The 21114-nt window shown below is 38.4% G+C and overlaps 1 protein-coding gene across 1 annotated transcript in view; it reads right to left on the minus strand.

The window, feature by feature from the left end:
* The window catches only part of LOC128613861 (lethal(3)malignant brain tumor-like protein 4), a 75241-nt gene that overhangs the window by 12123 nt on the left and 42004 nt on the right, over positions 1-21114 (minus strand). Inside the window, exon 17 of the mRNA XM_053634999.1 lies at positions 17472-17545. Coding sequence (XP_053490974.1) covers positions 17472-17545 — 74 coding nt within the window. The remainder of the gene's footprint in view (positions 1-17471; positions 17546-21114) is intronic.

Below are 21114 nucleotides of genomic sequence, written 5' to 3' on the forward strand. Positions count from 1 at the left end.
GACCGCGATCAACACGAACGTGGTAAATCATAAAATGGGATTAAATGCGGGATTTTTTTTTCTCCATTTATTCCCATGCTTTGATGGATATTCTCTGCACAGTTTTACAATATTGTCACAATGCAATGGCTGTCTGGCTAAGGACTGCACTACAATAATTCGGAGCCACTCAAAACCAAATATCCTGGCTGGGTTCAAGCAAAGTCCAGTGTTGTTGGGAGTCTGAGAAGGATAGCAGAGTTGTGAAGACCTCAGTCAATACCGCATTCTCCCTCAGCTGAGGTTTCTACACAATACTCACTGCATTTTTTCAATAAATACCTGTGCATGTTTTTTAGATCCCTATAAGGCCACATGTTCCTGAGTTCATGTGGGAGCCCTCGGTCTACAGTGGTGCTTAAAAGTTTGTAGACTTTTCTATATTTCTGCATAAATATGGCCTAAAACATCATTAGGATTCTCACACAAGTCCTAAAAGATGATAAAAGACAACACAATTAAACAAATGAGACAAAACTATTATACTTGGTCACTTGTTTATTGAGGAAAATGATCCAATTTTACATATCTGTGAGTGGCAAAAGTATGTGAACCTCTAGGATTAGCAGTTAATTTGAAGGTGAAATTAGAGTCAGGTGACTTCAATCAATAAGATGACAATCAGGTGTGAGTGAGTTCTGTTTTATTTAATGAACAGGGATCTATCGAAGTCTGATCTTCACAACACATGCTTGTGGGTGCATCATAGCATGAACAAAGGAGATTTCTGAGGACCTCAGAAAAAGAGTTGTTGATGCTCATCAAGCTGGAAAAGGTTACAAAACCATCAATAAAGAGTTTGGACTCCACCAAACCACAGTCAGATAGATTGTGTAGAAATGGAGGAAATTTAAGACCACTGTTACCCTCCTCAGGAGTGGTCGACCAACAAAGATCACTCCAAGAGCAAGACGTGTAATAGTCCACGAAGTCACAACGGAACCCAGGGTAACTTCTGAGCAACTATAGGCCTCTGTCACATTGGCTAATGTTAATTTTCATGAGTCCACCATCAGGAAAACACTGAACAACAAATGGTGTACATGACAGGGTTGCAAGGAGAAAGCCACTGCTCTCCAAAAAGAACATTGCTGCCTGTCTGCAGTTTGCTAAAGATCACGTGGACAAGCCAGAAGGCTGTTGGAAAAATATTTTGTGGATAGATGAGACCAAAATAGAACTTATTGGTTTAAATGAGAAGCGTTATGTTTGGAGAAAGGAAAACGCTGCATTCCAGCATAAGAACCTTATTCCATCTGTGAAATATGTTGGTGATAGTATCATGGTTTGGGCCTGTTTTGCTGCATATGGGATGGAACAATGAATTCTGAATTATACCAGCCAATTCTACAGGAAAATATCAGGACATCTGTCCATGAACTGAACCTCAGGAGAAAGTGAGTCATGCAGCAAGACAACGACCCTAAGCATGCAAGTCGTTCTACCAAAGAATGGTTAAAGAAGAATAAAGTTAATATTTTGGAATGGCCAAGTCAAAGTCCTGACCTTAATCCAATAGAAATGTTGTGGCAGGACCTGAAGCAAGCAGTTCATGTGAGGAAACCCACCAACATCCCAGAGTTGAAGCTCTTCTGTACCGAGGAACGGGCTAAAATTCCTCCAAGCCGATGTGTAGGACCGATCAACAATTACCGGAAACATTATTATTGTTGCACAAGGGGGTCACACACCAGATACTGAAAGCAAAGGTTCACATACTTTTCCCACTCACAGATATGTAGTACTGGATCATTTTCCTCAATAAATAAATAACCAAGTATAATATTTTTGTCTCAATTGTTTAATGGGGTACTCTTTATCTACATAAATCTGATTTTTCTGAATTTTATATATCTGCATAAATCAGATTTATGCAAATATATAAAATTCTGAAGGGTTCACAAACTTTCAAGCACCACTATGTCCACATTTCCATTACGCCCTTCGCGAACGTAACACAGAGTCCACCGTACAGGTCTCAGTACTATTTACTCAAGTCTCTGCTATTCAGGATTTAGAAGCCCCTTTTGACACTACTTTAAAATAGACTGACAGAGAGAGCAAGGATGAGGGAGCGGAAGACAAAGAGGAAAGTAAAGAGAGTGATAGAGCGAGAATACAGGAAGAAAGGGAGATAGTTTGCTGCCATATTCCCAGTGCATGTTATGTATTGCATTGATTTTGACCTAAAAAGAACTGAACTGAAAGAACACATTCTCCGATACATGTTACTTCACTTAGCAAAAAGAGAGAGAGGATGATGGGGCGTTTGCTCACTCCACTCACCACACCACTGCTCTTTTCAGCATGGAGAACCATATAAAAAGACAAATACATTACATAACACCATTAACTTTGGATGATGGGTTAAGCTTTTTTCTTTTCCCCTTTCTAAGTTTTTCTCTGGCCTGGAGATTACCTCCACACCCAGCCCAAACAGAGCTGCTCTGCTCCCAAGTTTCTATAAAAAGACCAAGCGGATACATTTTTAAATGAAGACAGTTTAAATGTAGCTTAAAGATATCCGATGCTACTAAACATAACTTCTGCCATAGAAGTGTGTGTAAATGTGAAACGAAGTGACAAAGACAAATAACTCAAGCATGTGTATAATCCTGAATGATTAACTTGTATGGAAAAAGCCATTACAAATAACATAATGACTACAGTCATAAGCCGATTTATCTCTGATAAACTTGCACCAGCTAGGAAAACATTTGTGTTGCACAAATCAATTCAAAGCAAACAATTTATATTCAGTACATACAGAAACCTTAAGACGAGGTTTAAAATGAGCTTAATGCCGGTCAATAAATCCATGCTCCACATAATTTCTTTACTTTTCTACACCAATTAAACCCGAATAAAAAAAGTTTTTCCCCCTTCACCCTTTAGCAAAGAGCTCTTTTTCTGTAAGCAAGTTCTTGAGGTTCGGTTCTGCAAATCTGCAGTGACTAGCCAAAGACGGCAGTGAGGCGATCAGGTCAGCTAAGGGGTTGTACCCAGTATCACACCACCTCCAGCAGTTTTAGCTGCACCTCTTCATTAGTGCGAATGGAAGAAGCACTAACAAGGCTGCTGACAGGAGACTCAAAGCGAGAGTGGCACATGGTTGGCTGTGAGACAGGCTGGGTTAGTGACACGAACGTCCCTCAGCAATAAGCTAACAGCCAGAAAAAGCGTGACTCATCAGGAAGCGCTCTCCAGAGGGAGACCGTGCATGTGTGAGGGTGTGTGTATGTCTGCAGTGGGTCCAGGCTCTGACTGTGTGTCAGTACACAGGCAATGTGTGTTTGCACGCTAGTGGATCTGTCTGTCAGAGGATTAGAGACTCCTACAGAGAGTGTTCTCACCGAGACGTGATGTGTGGGAAAGCACGTTTAAAAAGTATATACAGACCATTTCAGTTCAAGGATCTATAATTAACGCAGGGGCTGCATACATGACTGGCCAGGTGACCCCTGAATATTATACATGCACACATTGTAAGGTTTGAGGACTCTCCAGTAGCGGTGATCATCAGACCAGAGATCAGTCCTTGTGCATATATTCTTATAAACATGCTGAAGGACTGAGGCGGATCTCAAATAATGTCATTCTCCATAAAAGTACTAAATAGAGAATAACATTATGGCGTTTTCACTGTGTAATTACAGCACAGTCTTTTTTTAATCCATTTACTGTCTGCTACAGCAGAGTCATGCTGTTAAAGAAAATCAATCAATAACTTCTGACCCATTAACAGCACTGTAGTATAATCTAAAATAAAATAGAACCATGCATCAATGGCTTTATCATAATATATAGCTGACAGTTTAAGGGTCATGATGTTTAGGTGCTGCTTTTGGCATGGACTATCCTGATCATATTGAAACCATCAGATTTAGAGCAGGTCAGACCTGTTCATTTCATATCTAGCTGTTTGTCCCTGACCAGAAGTACAACATTTACGCTGTTGATCAAAGAGGTCAAAAGAAAGAAGGAAGAAAAAAAAAAAAAAAAAGCAGCATAGATTGTCATGCTTATCCTGTCACAGAAACCATTGCCATGGTAATAGTCACAAAGATCAACATCACTTAAGCACCTGTTTATAATTTGTTGCGTCACATGCTCAGTGTAGGTCCATCTGGCAAACAGAACAGAATCAGACAATACGTCAAGTCAGATTAAAGTCAACCTATTACTGCACAAGAGAGGGCCGTGACTAATAAGCCCTATCGCATAGAGCACCCAAAACATACCCGATTTGTTGTGTGTTACGCTACAATGTTTGCAACTGTCCTTTTGTCACTGGATAGAAGAGACTTACTAGAGCCAAGAGAAGACAGTAAAGAGGTTTGAACGTTAAGGTTGAGCCTGCAGCATATATAAACAGTTAGAACCTGACGCCAATGGTGTTGATGGGGATGCCTCCAGCACCATGAAGTCTAGTCCTTCTTTTTACCAACTGTATGCCTGAAATACCATTAAAATACGCTTGCAAAACAGGAAGGTAGCTATTAACGGAAAACCATTTCAGATATTTGCCCTTGCTCCGACCTTGAAGCTGTTTGGATCCATTCCAAAGTCTAATTAATTCAGCTGCTGGTTATAATGATAATTCCACATAAATCCTCCAAATATTCAACTACTTATCCTTGAGATCATGGCATTGATAATCATGGATGACACGTGGCTGGATGGATGGATGAATGGACAACCAGAAAATATGAAGTGTAGGATCATGATAGTTCTTCCCTTCTCCTTCAACACTTCTGAAGAAAAGGGTCACACTTTGGACTGAAGACCAAATTGCTGCTATTCAAAAAAATCCTAAGCAATAATAATAATAATAATAATAATAATAATAATAATAATAATAATTTCAAAAAAAAAAAAAAAAAAAAAAAAAAAAAGTCTATTGATTAAAATTAATTATTCAAGCCAAACAAATTTGAGGCTAGAAACTGCACTGGATGACTAATGGAACAACAGAAACAATTCCCTTGCCTACTTGATGCACACAGCACAGATGTTTATCCAGATTTCTCTCTCTCTCACACTGTCTGTGCACCCCTCCCCCTCTAAGGATCTTACCAGAAGGCCAGGCAGAATTGCAGCGTGCTCTTCTGCAGTGAGCCTTGGAGGCTTCCCAAGTGAGTGAACAATGAAAATACTGTCTAAGCAGTAACCCTAATCCTCAAGGGCATTTAATAAACTGGCCCCCAAAACCTCAACACTGATGGGTCACATTTAAGTGCAATCCAATACTACAGTGTGTAAACAGTAGGCAGTCAATATATTTAAAGACTATATAAAGCACATTTACTCCAAAGGGACAAAACTGGATTCATTTAAAAAGAATATTGTAGACAAACCGTGCTGTTATATGAAAATAATGTACATTGTGGGTGTGTGTGATGCAGCACGACACGCAAGCGGAGTACCGCTAGCCCCCGAAAGAGCATTATTTTCATACAACAGCAAGGCCTGAAACGTGTTATTCTGCTTTTATCACACTGATTTGCCAATGATTACAATGTTTACTGGCCATGCATTTTAAGGGTTTATTGTTAGATTCAATGCTGTGGAACATCCAAGAGACAAGTTAGTTCTCTCTCTCTCTCACATAAATGCAGCTTTCATTTTACAGATAAAACAGAAAGCATAAACTCCTCTGGCCTGAAAACTCTCCTGTGCTGATAAACTTCACAAAAGTACTGTGACTGTTACAAAGTGCTTACAACCAGAGACTTCTTTATACATATGGGTGTGAAGGTCAGGAGTCCACATACTATACACATGGCCACAGTGTATATGACCTACAGAATAAGAAAAATTTATTTAGTTATATTGTGTCTCTTAAAACTGCCACCTACCACTCACCCCCCGCCCCCCCTTTTTTACCTTATGCTCTCTGCGAGCCCCCTTTCCCTCTCGCTCCCATTCTCTCCCCCTCGCTCTGACCACAAGCCGTTTATAATTTGAACAAGGTGTGGTAATCGCTCAGAATGTAATAGTTATTAAAATGAATTTTAATGCAATTTAATATAAATGGGTGGCATTCAACAGACCTGGGTGCAGTACCAAAGTTTCATCTGTGTGTGGAAAACTAGAGTGTGATAAATTAGACATGCAGTTTGGACAATGATAAACTGTTAGCTATGAGCTTCTCTTGCTTCACTTGTTAGCAATCAAATGTGTAGCTCGGTCAAAAAAAACCAAACCAAAAACAACAAAATAAAAGATCAGTTCGGGCTGATTGAGTACATAGGGATAAGTTTAAATTTCTCATTACACTATTCCTTTAAGCAAGCATTTGTCAATTTGTTTACCTAAATAAAACAAACTGCTGATTAAAATGTATATGTACACTTCAGTTTTATTGAAAGAGGTGTGTAAAAAAAAAAAAAAAAAAAAAAAAAAAAAATTTATATATATATATATATATATATATATATATATATATATATATATATATATATATATATATATATATATATATATATATATATATATATTTTTTAATTATTGCAGCAGCTTGTGGCAGGTTACATGCTCCAGTAGACTGTAGCAGCTTAACCCCATCAGCAGGCCACTTTTCCAGTCTGCTGGATTCATCACTCAAACCATTAACCTATTATAATGCAGTACACTACTGAAGCAGCATATAGCTGTGAAAGTGGTCAATACTAAAGGTCAGCTGAGTTTCTGAGGTCATACCACATTATATAATCTCTCTCTCATACGCAAGTATATATCTACTTCCATTTCATTAACTTGAGAATTTCACTGCTATTATTTTTACATATGAAAACACTTTAATACGAGTAGAAAGGACGTGAAAAGGTTACATAATATAAGGTTTCTTATTATACAATACGAAATGGTCTGAGCTTAGTGTGGGTGAAGGAGAGCAATACTGAGAGAGAGAGAGAGAGAGAGAGAGAGAGAGAGAGAGAGAGAGAGAGAGAGAGAGAGAGAGAGAGAGAGACTTAAAGCCAAATCAACAGAAATAAAAAAATTAAAGCAATTTCAAAAACTCCCAATTAAAAACGTTTCACCGATATGTACTTGATTACGTTATGGTAATTATAAAGACTACTTTAAAGGGGTTTCGTCAACAATGATTTGCTTTCAGCGGGCTTGGATTTTCTCGTCACTTCTACCATAACACTTTCTTTGTCTTTCCTGATATCCTTTTGAATTATGCTAAACACGCACTTTGACACTTTGGAAATATATTACAAAGTTTTGAAGTTCATGCCCTATTAAGTTTTCTAAAGAGAATTGAGTGTAGAGTTTGTTGACCAAGTAATGAAACTAATCAAGTAATGATGAAAAAAATCCTTTCATCCGTTTCAAAAGATTCTTGGTTCATAGCAGGCATTTTACATGGACTCCAACTTGACAGCATGAGGTTACAGTTATCTTAATAAAAAGAGTCAACACCATCGTTGCTTCGTACATCAAACCCCTGACAGCCTTCATCATAGAGTTTGTGTTTGGTGAAGCAGTGCAGGGTCAGCTTACTCAATATGTATGTGAGGCATAGAGAGCAAAATCAATGAGAAATGTCAAGGATTTCAAGGTTTCAGTCTCCCAGCTGAGGCTCCAGTTCAAGTCTACTGGATTTACTATTAGACTATGACGAAAAGGAGATGACAAGGAGGGAACATTTCATGTCTCAGTCCTCAACGCAATATATAAAATGGACTCAGGTAGAACAAGAAAAATCATGAGAAAACTATTCGTCTAAACGAGCAATCGTTTTCACGTGAAATCCTCGTCCCTAGTTACTGGCTGTACATTTATTTATTTAACCATTTTAGAATTTACTCAAAGATCACTTTCTCTCAATTAACATCCCAGTATTACAAATACTTTTTCTAGTATTACAAACAAATTATCTAAAACCAACACAAGCGAGCAATGACAAACAGGATGCTCTTATCAGCACAGATTTCCAATTTTTCATCTATTCCAACAGAACACAAATCTCATTGAGAAAAGAACCCAGACAAATAGAAATCTCCGATACAAACAGGAATTCCTATTCAAAAACAACTCACTACCTGGTTAACATCTGCCCAAAATGACATGGAGCAAAAGTAACTTGGCAGTGCTTCTGAAAAATCCTGACAATCCATCCACTAATTCCCTCCAGGATGCTTTCCTCCAGTCATAAAAGATTCATTGGTATTATTCGCAAGTATTAATTTGAGTACTGCTCAGTCACAACTCAGAGCTGCATGTATGCATAACTTTTCTATGCAATTATAACAACTGCTGCTGATATATGCAGTTGGCTAGTTGTTGCTATACTGTATGTACATATGTAAACACACATGTACCAACTTGTGTCTTGGATCTTGATAATACACAGTTCATAAAATACAGGTAATTACTCATGTGGAAAGGTATGAAGGTAATTAAATATGCAACGTTCTGCTGGTTTTCCAATACGTTGTGTGTGTAATATGGTGATTTGAACCAAAAAAGGTCAGGCTTAAACTAACCTGTAATCTGCAAAAGCATAAACATTATATTAGTTCCTCTGCCACTACATTCCAGGTAATGTCAAATTACATTCTAGGCATTTCCGTGAGTTTCCATGTTACAACAAATACTGTACATTTTATAGATTGATGTTAATTCAGCTCTTTTTTTTTTTACTATGCTACTACAACGTACATTACTTACAAAGAAGTTACACTTAAAAATAAATGGAGCTGTCCTGTGAAGTCAATATATAAGCGCTGTCAAATTACAGACTGGCGTAAAGCCGAACCTTTTGTTTGGTTTACATAAGCCTTACAGCTAAACGGTAGGTAAATTGACATTTTCTGGGCAGCTACAGTGCAAATACACTGATAATGTAGGTAATAACACTTTTTGTTATCCAGAAAGAGGTACATAGAAATGTAATTACCATCAAAATGTCCTGTTAAATCCATCTAAAGATGCTTATAAAATGCTTATACATTACCAAATACAACAAATATTTGGAATGAACTCTAAACAGATACAAATAGAAGGCATACTAGTGATTTTTTTTAAAGAAAGATTGCTAGAAAGCTTCACAACAGAAGTGTGCATAGAGACTGCGCTCCCACAAGAAGCAACAACAACAAAAAAAAGTGAGCGTGAGGATTTTTTTTTTTTTTTTTTTAAATAACTTTCATGCAGGCGTAAGCAAGTGCTCAGATATGAAGACCATGTTCCTGAACATGCACACAATGCATTTATAGCTTTAATTATTTAATTAATTAATCTTTAGTAAGCGCCTGGTCAGGGTCTAAGTGGATTAAATGAGGATACTAGTTTGTTTATATATTGGGCCATATATTTTCAATATTTTTCATATAAATATTAATTGCGCAATCAGGATGAAATAAAAACGGTCCTGCACACCACCATTGAGACCACTTGTGAACCCAAGTGATGTAGCGGAGACAGAGGAAGTGTAAGAGCTAGAACGCAAAGACCACACTGACAGTCCTGGCATTTCCATCTTTCTACTAAAAACACTGCTTAAATATGAATACAGATATTTACAGAACTAAACCGATAAAAAAAAGATACAGAGATCAGCACCTCAGTAGTGCTCACACTGTAGTAGCAGCGTGTGAAGTGTGTTTCACTATACGGGTATTAATGACAATATAAAAAGGTTAACTGTAAAGTATAGAGATCAATTTAATCCAGAATAAACACTCGGAGAACAGGAAACCATAAATACATGAAGAATCACTTCCCTAATGCCTGTCTACAGTAAAAACACCATGAATGCCTTTACAATATGCCTTCAATCCATCAATAATATTGGCGGAGAGAAACAAGCTGAACTCACATGCAACGTGCAGAGCAGAAAAAGCACTGACAGTGTTCGAGCTATTCAACAAACATGTCTGACAGAGAGGGGAAGAACACGGATTAAGATAAATTTAATCCTGACACCCTTAAATTCAAACTAACCACCGAGTCGAAAACAGGGGGCTGACTGAACTCTTACACGTGAAGTCGGGAGACTAGCATGGCTTCATTGTGGATGCCCTGTGGGTGGTGCTCAGTGAGCTGTGCTGACCCCTGGGTGGAAAGGCTGATCTCAGCATGGCTACACCCTCCGTCCACTACCAGTTGGCATGGAAGCTGCTGCTATAGCAACAGACGGGACCCTGAAGTTCAGTGCCTCTGCCCCCTGGAGGACAGAAGACAGTAAACTGAGCACAGTTCACGTGAAATGGATGGGAAAATGGCAAGTTTCTGAACTATGTGAATCGCACACATAATGGGTGCATAACAGGAGAAGAGAGAAATCTCTTGGGTTGTCCGAGTGGTTCTATGGTTGAGGGTAGGACTGCAGTGTTCTGCCCTATTCCACAGTTTCCCCAAACACCATGCGTGTATAAGATATACTCAGAGAACACTAGAGAAAGAAACACAAAATGGGAGAACATGAACAAGTGAGTCAGCCAGGGAAAGGGTGGGGGGGGGATGTATAAGTGAAAATGAATGAAAAGAGGAGGACAAGGACACAGAAGAGGATGAAAGAGATTAAGAGGGTGGAAGTGAGCAGATTGTGGGCTTCAGGTGATGGTGGCTGAGAGAGTGGGTGAGAATGATGGCACTTCCATTTCACACAGTGGAGGAGACATTAGTAAATTTCCAACAGCAGCTATCCAGGACTGGAATGATATCTGACATACCATTATTCCATCTCCATGATCCATTACAGACCAAGTTTGCTTCTGTGACATAAACTACAGTGCATAAAGTCAAGACATTTCTTTGTAGTGCATTATGGAAGGGAAGTGGGTGTGAGAGATAGATAGATAGATAGATAGATAGATAGATAGATACACACACACACACTGACCAAAAGTATGTGGACATCTAAGAACTGAAAATCCCATACTAAAACCATGGACATTAATATTGAGTAATTCCACCTTTGATGCTATTAAGAGTCTCCACTCTTCTGGAAGGTCTTTCCACAACATTTTGGACCATGGCTATTGGGTTTTGTACCCATTGAGCCACAACAGCTCAAGAGGGCAGACAGTGATGTTGGGTGAGGACGCCTGCTGCACGGCAGTCATTCCAATGAATCCTAAAGATGTTCAGTGGGGTTGAGTTCAGGGCTCTGTGAAGGTCACTCAAGTTCTTCCAGACCAACCTTGACAAACCATTTCTTTCTGAACCTCATTTTGTGCACAGGGACATTGTCATGCGGGAACACGTTTGGGCCCCTAAGATCCAGTGAAAGGAATTTTTAATGCTACAGCATGCAAAGATATTTTAGACAATTGTGCACTTCCAACTTTGTGGAAACAGTTTTATAGTCAGATGTCCACATACTCTTGGCCATATAGTGTACTTCAAAACAGGAAGCAAGCCATTTGACCTTGCCATGATCTTGACCCTGTTTGGATAAATTCCAAAATCTAAATCAGTTCCTCTGCTGGCTACAAAGATGATTCACTATAAACATTTAACTGCTAGTTCTTGAGAGGTCAAGTTACAGACAGATGCACAAATGGACAGAAGCACAGACAACCTGAAAACAAAAGGAGAATAAAGTACAAGGAGGCAAGTAAAAACAACATTTTACAGCTTTAAAGATTCACCAAAAATAAATCAATAAAATCTGCTGCTTCCAGGCATCCTGTAATTGGTATATCCATGTATAAAAGAAAAAAATACCTGTAATATCTCAGAAGTGACATACACACACACACACACACACACTATATACACATACATATATACACATACATATAAGTATAAATATATAACACACATATAGCTACATTTTCAGTGCGTAATGATATTGCAAGCCCTAATACAGGACTGCACCTTTTTGGCTTTTATTTGCCATTTATTCAATCCTGGACATCACAAAAACAAGTCACAACACAACACACAGAGACTATAACATCCTGATACTTTATTTTTATCCAATCTTTTTTGAAAACAGCACATTTAAAACAACAGGCTTTCTTCCTGTTGTCATTTCATTGTGCTAAAATCAAGAAGAGGAGAAATAACATTGGAGCAGTTGAAAAATTAAGCTGGAGGATTATCGTATTGAGGACAATGTTATCTATAAAGAGGAATTAAAAAAAAAAAAATAGAAAAAGAAAGAAAGATACAGAATATAGTCATTTAGAAGCATAATTGAACCATATGACTGATTGAGACCGTCTCCAGGCACACCCATGCTGAGATGAGAAAACAAGTTAGTAGTGTGGGAATAATCCATGTATATAGCTTAATAGCTAACAACTATAATCCAATGACTAGTACAATGCTGTACTCCTGGCTTCATCCAATCAGCATCTTTATTCAGGTCAATCCTCCAGTGAGACAGAAAGACACAGAGGGGGCTAGGTTGAGCGAGAGAGAGAGAAAGAAAGAAAGAAAGAAAGAAAGAAAGAAAAAAAAAAAAATGCACTGTAACAGTCAAGGATGATTTTGGCTTAGATAGTAGTTGATGCTAGTTTGCATAGTCTCCCTCCCTCTCTCTGTCTCTCTCTCCTCCTTTGTATCAATCATGATCAATTGTCTATTTTTGTCTGTCCTTCTGGATGCTGACTGAGCCACTGATATGCTCACAGAAAGTCTCCTGCATCACACAGAGGAGAGAGCAGCAGGAAACTAAGATCCGAGAAGGAATTACGGCGGATATAACGTTAAACAGAGTGTAATGCAAGACTACAGAATGTAATCTTAAATGTAAAAATAATTATGCCAACTGATCCTGATAGTTGTATTGTATTATGGTATTGGTGGAAAAATACTGCACCCATTACACACACACACACACACACACACACACACACACACACACACACACACACAATATAAAAGAGAAGTACTAAAGACAAGCGCTTTTGTTTTAGAGCTGCTGTTTTCCCACTTGCCGGTAGCTCACTGCATTCTAATAAAACAGCATTATCTCCCAAACCACATAAAAGTGCCTCTAATCATCAATCATCATCAAAATCTAATTTGGTGGCTGTATATACAGTAGAGAGAGGAAATATTCCACAGGATGGCACAATCAACTTTTAAAATCGCCAATAAACGGCAATGAAACACTTTCATCTAAACAATAATGTTCCTCTAAAAATCCACGGTTTGGGAAGGCAGTGTGACTGATCTTAAAGGTTTAGCAACCGAAAGCTTCCATGACTCACTGGGTCTCAAAATATCTCCGCATACTCAGCAAGAAGCTCCATGTCCACAGCCTGCCAACATGAGCTCTAAGCAAAAGGAGAAAAGTAAACTGAAGGCCCCGGGGACAGGAAGAGAAAGGAAAAAAAAAAATGAAAAGCATCCAATTTATCTACTCTTCTCAAGCAGCTGAGTCATTCTAAAAGCTTCCTGCATTTCAAGTCAATTGAATTTCATGTGAAAAAAAAAAAATTCAAGGTTTTCAAAAACAATAACATTTTTGCTGTTTATCCAAGAGTGCACGTATGCAGTGTTCAGTCCGTTAGAACTGAACCCTTCGGTGCAGTTTGTTTGGGCAGGTGAGAACACAGCAATTGAGTGTGGACTAAAACAACTAGTGTTGGTCGATAGCATTTACCTCACTTGGCTGAAGCTTTTATCCAAAGCGACTCACAATTGATAGAGGATATAAATGAGCAGTTGCGGGCTAAGGGTCTTTCTCGAGTAATCAACTGCCTTAACCACTGAGCCAGCACTACCATAGAGACTACACTGAGAAAGTGATTACAATGATGAACTGATCCAACTACATGAACCAAACATGTCATGTGTTTTTGGTTACATTGTGACATTTTTCTGTGGATATGAGCTGCTAAACTGAGTTGTGAGGCACAAACTGGGCTAAAGGACAGAGTTGAAGTGCTGCAGAAATGCCATATGTTCTTGAGCCAAAAAAAAAAAAAAAAAGAAAAAAAAGAAAAATGGTGGATGCAGATAAAATATTCATTTCTATAAACTAGTACTTTAGTTTATTTACTTTTTTCTGTCACTACATTTCTGACAGGAGTGTTTCAGCCCAATGCACCCCTCAGACAACTTTTCGCTTTTTGATTGGTTTAATTACATGCAGTGAATGCAGGGCTGTTTTTCTGAGGACCTGGACATTTTGTTAGGATACATGGCATCATGGACAATCAAATATCTACAGATATTAAATGAAAACCTGAATGCCTCTGCCAGAAAGCTTAAAATGGGCCGTGGTTGGATCTTCCAGCAGGTCAATGATCCAAAACATACATCAAAATCTACACAAAAATTGTTTTCTGACCACAAAATCAAGGTACTGTCATGGCCATCCCAGTCCCTTGATTTGAAACCAATAGAAAACCTGTGGGAAAAACTGAAGAGGAGAGTCCACCGGTGTGGACCTTAAAATTTGAAGGATCTGGAGAGATTCTGTATGGAGGAATGGTCTCAGATCCCTTCCCATGTATTCTCCAACCTCATCAGGCATTATAGGAGAAGACTCAGAGCTGTTATCTTGGTAAAGGGAGGTAGCACAAAGTATTGACTAAAAGGGTGCCAATAATTGTTGCACACATTTAACAATTTTTTTTTAATATAAACCCATGCTGTGTTTGCAATTGTTTGATATCCATTAGAGCAGGAGTATTTTTGTGAATTTTATCAAAAGATAAAAAAAAAAAAAAGATTAAACAATAAAGACAAATTTTCACAGCCTTCTTGCTCATATTTACAAAGGGTGCCAATATTAATGGAGGGCACTGTAAGTGAAATGGCAAATTCACCAAAAAAAAAAGTTTTCTGCAAATTTGCAGAATTTCCACCCACCCAAAAAACAAAAAAAAACAAAAAAAAAAAACCACCCCTCTGCAAAATCCTGTACAGACTTAAAATATTCACAATAAAATCATACGTATTCAACAGGACTTTTCTTTAACATCACACTTGTTCATTTGAAATCTTGCAAGTTAATATACAAGCAAGTATAAAACCGCAGTGTAGTCTAAATTATGCTGTGCTGGTTCTTTAAGAAATTAGAGTTGTTGATTAGACCACAAAATTTGCAAGTCTAAGGCGTATAGCATCATGTCCTGCTGAATGTGAATCACTGCAGCATTTTAATTAAACCAGGATCCTGATTGAATAAGGCCTCTGAGCTGCTTATGAGATAATACATTTTCCCCTTCGGAAGTAAAAATACAGAACTTTTCCCCGTTGTTTCTAATGGACCTTTATTACTGTGCCCGCATCTGATCCCAAGACAAAGAAGAGATTGCTGTTTTCTGCACTGCTTCAATTGTCTACATACAGTGACGCCTAGACTGAACAAAGCAAACATTAAAAATAAAATCTCACCACTGCCTGGCCTTACGGAGGAGGGAGAATGTGAGGAGAGTGGTGTGTGTGTGTGTGTGTGTGTGTGTGTGTGTGTGTGTGGTCATGCAGGCTGGACGATGGTAATATATTCTGTCATTATGTCCAAGGATCTTTCACCTTGTCTTATCATCCCATACAGGGACACAGACACAGACAGACACACACAGCTAGAGAAGAGAAAGCTCAGTGCAGGGGAATATCTCACAGACCCACATACTCTCAGGAGACACAATGAGAATATGCTATTTCTGTGGCATTATGGGTTCGCACACACGTATACCCAGGCTTAAAGCTACACATGCACATACGCACGTACATGCACACGCATACGCGACAAACCCTTTATTTCCCTTTGAAATATTCACACCTGATATCACCGTCTCTATTTATACAATCAAAGCATTCCATCTCTCGCTGGTGGTCATCATAAATGCAGTGAAGGGACAATAAGTGAAATTCTGCCTGTGTAATTTCTTCTGATCTACTTCTGCTGATTATATCAACACCCCCCCCCCAATTACATTCAAGAGTCTCAGCTACAAAGAAAAAAAAACCATCAGAAAATACATCAAAACTAGGACTACGGGCAGGAAACTCAGCTGCTCATGACAGAAAACAAAACGATGCAGAATGTCACGCAGTGTTTGAAATAAACAGTCAGAGAATCACGTAATACAAATGAGAAACATGGTGCAGTTCGTAAACGTTTGGTTCTGTCAAATTATTGCGGCGGTATGCAGTCATGAATACCTCCATACTAGGGCTGCATCAATACCATTTTTAACGGACATGGGACATGTCATTTAGACCTGCTCATGTTTCCCCCGGTTTACAAAGTGGTCATGAAAAGACCACTTTTGGATTTAGGCTACTAGAATCATTCTTCAAGGTCGCAGAGTTGATTTTTAAATAAAGTGCATTAGCTAGCTACATTAGATATGGTTAAAACTCAAACACTGGGTAAGAGCTGTTAGTTTCACTCACCCAACATTGTCTGTAGACATTTTTCTTCTTACCCAGCAACTATTTGCTGCAGAGGTAACACTGTGTGCCATCAATTACCCCCTTGTGCTGAATTTGATCTTTTAGATGTTTTATCAGGTTACTTATATTTTACTAAGATGCTGTAGTTCCTCCTCTTGATTTGCAGAGAGGACAGACTGCTTTGCTTTGTCGGTCATCATTACTCATGTAATACGTCCAGTCCACTGTCATTTTCTGTCGACTGTTCATTAGCATGACAACATACACTAGGATTACGTCACGTGACTTCACATCACCTGGCACCAGATGTAGGTTTCTGAGCATTTTTTAAAAAAAATTTTTGTTGATGAAAAACAAAAATCACACAGTTGTTTTGCACTTACAAAGGTAAAAACTTGTGAATTATCGGTTGTGAAACAAAATGGAAACTACCCAAATGAATAGAGAGGATAGAGGATGCTCACACTGGCGCTCTCTCGCATCTTCAAATACATAAGAGCTCCATTACAAGTCAGATTTCTAACGACACCCCAGTGCAGCACTACACTAAAACTTGAGGTTTGATGGTCTAAAATGTTAACCCTGAAGTCAGCAATCGTGAGTGTGAGGAGGCAAGACAGATGAAAAAAAAAAAAAACAACAAAAAAAACAAGGCTGCTGGATCAGATCAAGGACAGATGATGACCTAGGTCAATACCATTACACCAGGTCAATACTTCTGAAATGATATTCGACACTGATCTAATCTTGGAAAACCAAACACCACGAACTAAATTTTTTAGCAGTCAAAGAATGAAAAGCAAAGACTGCAAATGGCACCAAAGTGATAAGAAGCTGCATTTCTGTACACCAAGGAGGTGAGAGAGAAAAGAAAAAAAAAAGAGGAAGAAAGAAAAGGAAATGGGTATATATAATAATACTTAGAAAAGCATGAACGATACACTATACTTCAGCATGGATTAGATATCAGGAGATACAGACTGCTATATTCAGGTGAGAGGGATATAAAAATAGCACATGTACAAAGTGTTCTGTAGCAACAAAATCTCAAAATTCAGACTTAGGCACATTTTAAATGCTAGTGTCAAACACCAGAGATCATTTCCTACCTGCAATCATGCTATTTAGCTCAATCTCCTCCTCCTCATCTTTGATACGCAGATATTTTGTTGACTGAGCAATCCTGAGAGAGAGAGAGAGAGAGAGAGAGAGAGAGAGAGAGAGAGAGAGAGAGAGAGAGAGAGAGAGAGAGAGAAAACACAGAAGTGATTATACAGCAAAAGAGAAAGTCACATTTTTACAGGCCAGAGAACATGTGAGCATATCTGACTACACAGTGGCAGCAGGATGAAGTGGTCTAACCCTGTTAGACAAGTTTTTCACAAGTGGTGTGCTCACTCAAATCACATACACCTCTGATAATGTGGATCAAGTCTACATTTCATAGTACACTCTCGGAAAAAGGGTACCACACTGTACCTTTCCTGGTTTTGTATCTTTAATATGAATCTTTCACCTGAAACTGTGGGCAAATAGTAAACCTTTAAAAAAGCTACACTACATGGAACGTTCTAGGTAAAAGACACGTACTAAAGATTAAAAAAAAAAGGTGCATCCTTGAGGGTACCTGCCCAGCAACAAGTACAGTTTAGTACCCTTTTAGTACCTTTTTTTCTGAACCTGTAGACCAATCAGTACACTTCATATCCAGAAGGGGGCAGTGGGAATACTCAGTGTAATCTGAACATATATGAAGTACTACTGCACTGTTCGAGAGCAATAGTGTTGTTATTACAAGTCCTGGAGAGTAACATGCTCAGAGTCTGAGTAATGTAGAGAAGAAAAAGAAAGAGAGGAACGCTAATGGTGTCCTCAAATTATATACAGGTTTAGATTCGATTTGAAACGGTTTTACACTAGGGTTACTTCACTAGACTGCCTACCACAAAAGGCTTTTTTATTTTTAAATTTTTTTTTTTGTTTGTTTTTGTTTGTTTTTTTTAAAGTTTGACTGTAATGCTTCAAATGGAGCACTTTCCACAGACCTTCAAAATCTGACTTCCCACCCATCCATCCATCCATCCTCTGTACCACCTATCCTACACAGGGTCACAAGGAGCCTGGAGTTTATCCCAGGGAACTTTGGGCACAAGGCAAGGAACACCCTGGATGGGGTGCCAACCCATCACATGGCACACACACAACAATTTGGAAACACCAATCAGAATACAACACAGGTCTTTGGACCGCAGAAGGAAACCGGAGTACCCAGAGGAAACCCCTGAAGCATTGGGAGAACATGCAAACTCTGACTTCCCATTCATTACATCCAAAATAATATGAATCCTGTGCCACGGATTCATCAGAAGCATTTTCTCCCATGGGAACTCTCTCTTGATGGAAACATTAACTGAAGCTCTTGACCTGTACCGAAATGACTTCATGCATTGCACATGACTGGCTAATAACTGCATGAAAGTGCAGACATACAGATATTCCTAACGATGTGCACAGTACTGTACGTGCATATTCTTGAGGTAAGTCACTGACATTATAAAAGGCAAATATAACCACTTAAAGTTAACCAGAACAGATTTGATGGAGATATAAAACACCAGTTAAAAGCAATCTCTGGCAATATCCTAGAGTTAGTCTAGATCTATATTCCATGCAGGCCAAGACAGCAAAAGGAAGAGAAATGCCATCCTGTTCTCATGGAGAGGTCATAGCACTGTCTCTGAATCAGCCCAAGGGAGAAAATACTCCTGAGCCAAGATAGACTCGCTGAGAATTCCTCTTGTTTATAGTTTTAGTACAAAAATAGCTCCAAAATATGTTATTAGTGAACGCAATCTAAACAGAACTTGAGCTATTAAGGGTGGGAAATAAAAGAGATGGGATTAGAGAGCATTCTTGGCAAGAAAGCTGTGAAATGAAGCGATTCACCGAACAGCTGCTGCGGAAAACTGTTGACCATCATCTTAGTCAGATTATACATTAGAAGGGTGTAATGAGATGGACAGGAGTTATTGGACTGTTATTTCCTGTAATAGCTTTCCAAAAAGGTAAGATTCTTCACTATATACTCTTGAAGTAAGACATTTAACCATTTCCTCAAATTCTCTCTCTATTGCTTCCTTTTTTTTGCCATTCTGTTTGGATGACTTGTTTCTTGTCCCCATTATGCAAGCCCATCCTTACATAATTCTCAGAGACTGTTCTACTTTACTCTTTTACTGAAGGGGTTATCCATCTCCTCTGACACCTACACAGTATTAACACAACCCTCGGAACATACAGTACAAAAGCCATTTAATATTAATCATGCAGAGAACATGAAGCGCCCTTGTGCTTGGTTCTGAAAACCATGACAGTATTCATTCATTCTCTCTGGGTCTCATGGGAAATGTGGGACTGATGCCAATTACATTAATAAATAGCTAGACGAGTAGGGGCTGTTCCGCCCACATGCCAGAGTTGCAATGAGCATCATTGGTATTTGTTGACATAACAGTGTAATGGAATATGACTGGTTTAATGCATATTGGCTATGCAGAAATTATTCATATATTAGGTATTAAAAAAAAAAAGCAATTAGACGCATGTATTGCAGCGCTGCATGTATAAGCATGGGATTGCAGGTGGCAGTCTTACGCCAGTTTTACACTGCAAGATTACAGTTGTTTTAAGATTATTACTTGGCATGTTGTATGGGATAATCCGCCCCCAAAAAAAAAAAATTTATGGCTGAATTTTATAACAGATCGTGTAACATGTCAGATTATACAATGAAGATCCTCCAATAACAGAACTGCGCTTAAAGAAAAAATGACTATGTTATGCTTATGTCATCATTTACATTTATTCATTTAACTTACAAATGAGGAAATACAAGTAAATATCAATAGTGAAATCATTCAGAAAATGGGGTCTCGTAAACAGAAACAAACACATTATAATAGTAATAATTTTATGTCTAACCTGATTAAGACAATAATCTGATTAAGAAACTAGCATGTAAACAGTGATTATTGATGACCTTAATCCGACTAATGTCATACTCGAAGTAAACAAATCGAATTAAGACGTGTGGAGTATTCCTATTTTAGTCGTGCTTCGAAGTGCATTACAGACATGTAAACACCTTAATCACACTATTAACGTCGTGTGGGAGTTTTCACCGCATTTTGTGACAGGACATGTACACACACGGCAGTGCTCAACCGTTTTACGGCAAACAAGAGAACACGGCTGTGTCCCAAACCGCATACTTACCTACTACGGTATATAGTAGGTGACATACTTATCTACTATATAGTATAAAGAAATGCATGTATGTGGTTTCGGATGCAGCCCAAAGCTACAAGCAGTCGTCTAACTGCACGTACAGCATGACAAATAACTGCACTTGAAGCTTTCGTAAAATTAAAAATTAAACACCCAAAACTGTATACGGTACCATAATGAAGACAAAATGCATGTTGATACGTGAAATTCTGGAGGGAACGTCGGACAGTGTGGTGTGGGGACGTAATGACGTGTGCTGTTAATCGACCCATGTTCTAGAACATGTAAACCGGGAACATGAAAGGAATAGTCTAAAAGCAACTCACCTTAAATCACAATATTGTCTTATTCAGAAAAAGTTCAATAATTAGATTACAGCTGTCAATGTAAACATAGTCTGTGTCTGAATGATGACTAATCCAATGAATTAGATTTTATAAATTGTCAAAATGAACATTGATTCAT

Source organism: Ictalurus furcatus, chromosome 1 (assembly GCF_023375685.1).
Source record: "Ictalurus furcatus strain D&B chromosome 1, Billie_1.0, whole genome shotgun sequence".
Taxonomy (NCBI): domain Eukaryota; kingdom Metazoa; phylum Chordata; class Actinopteri; order Siluriformes; family Ictaluridae; genus Ictalurus; species Ictalurus furcatus.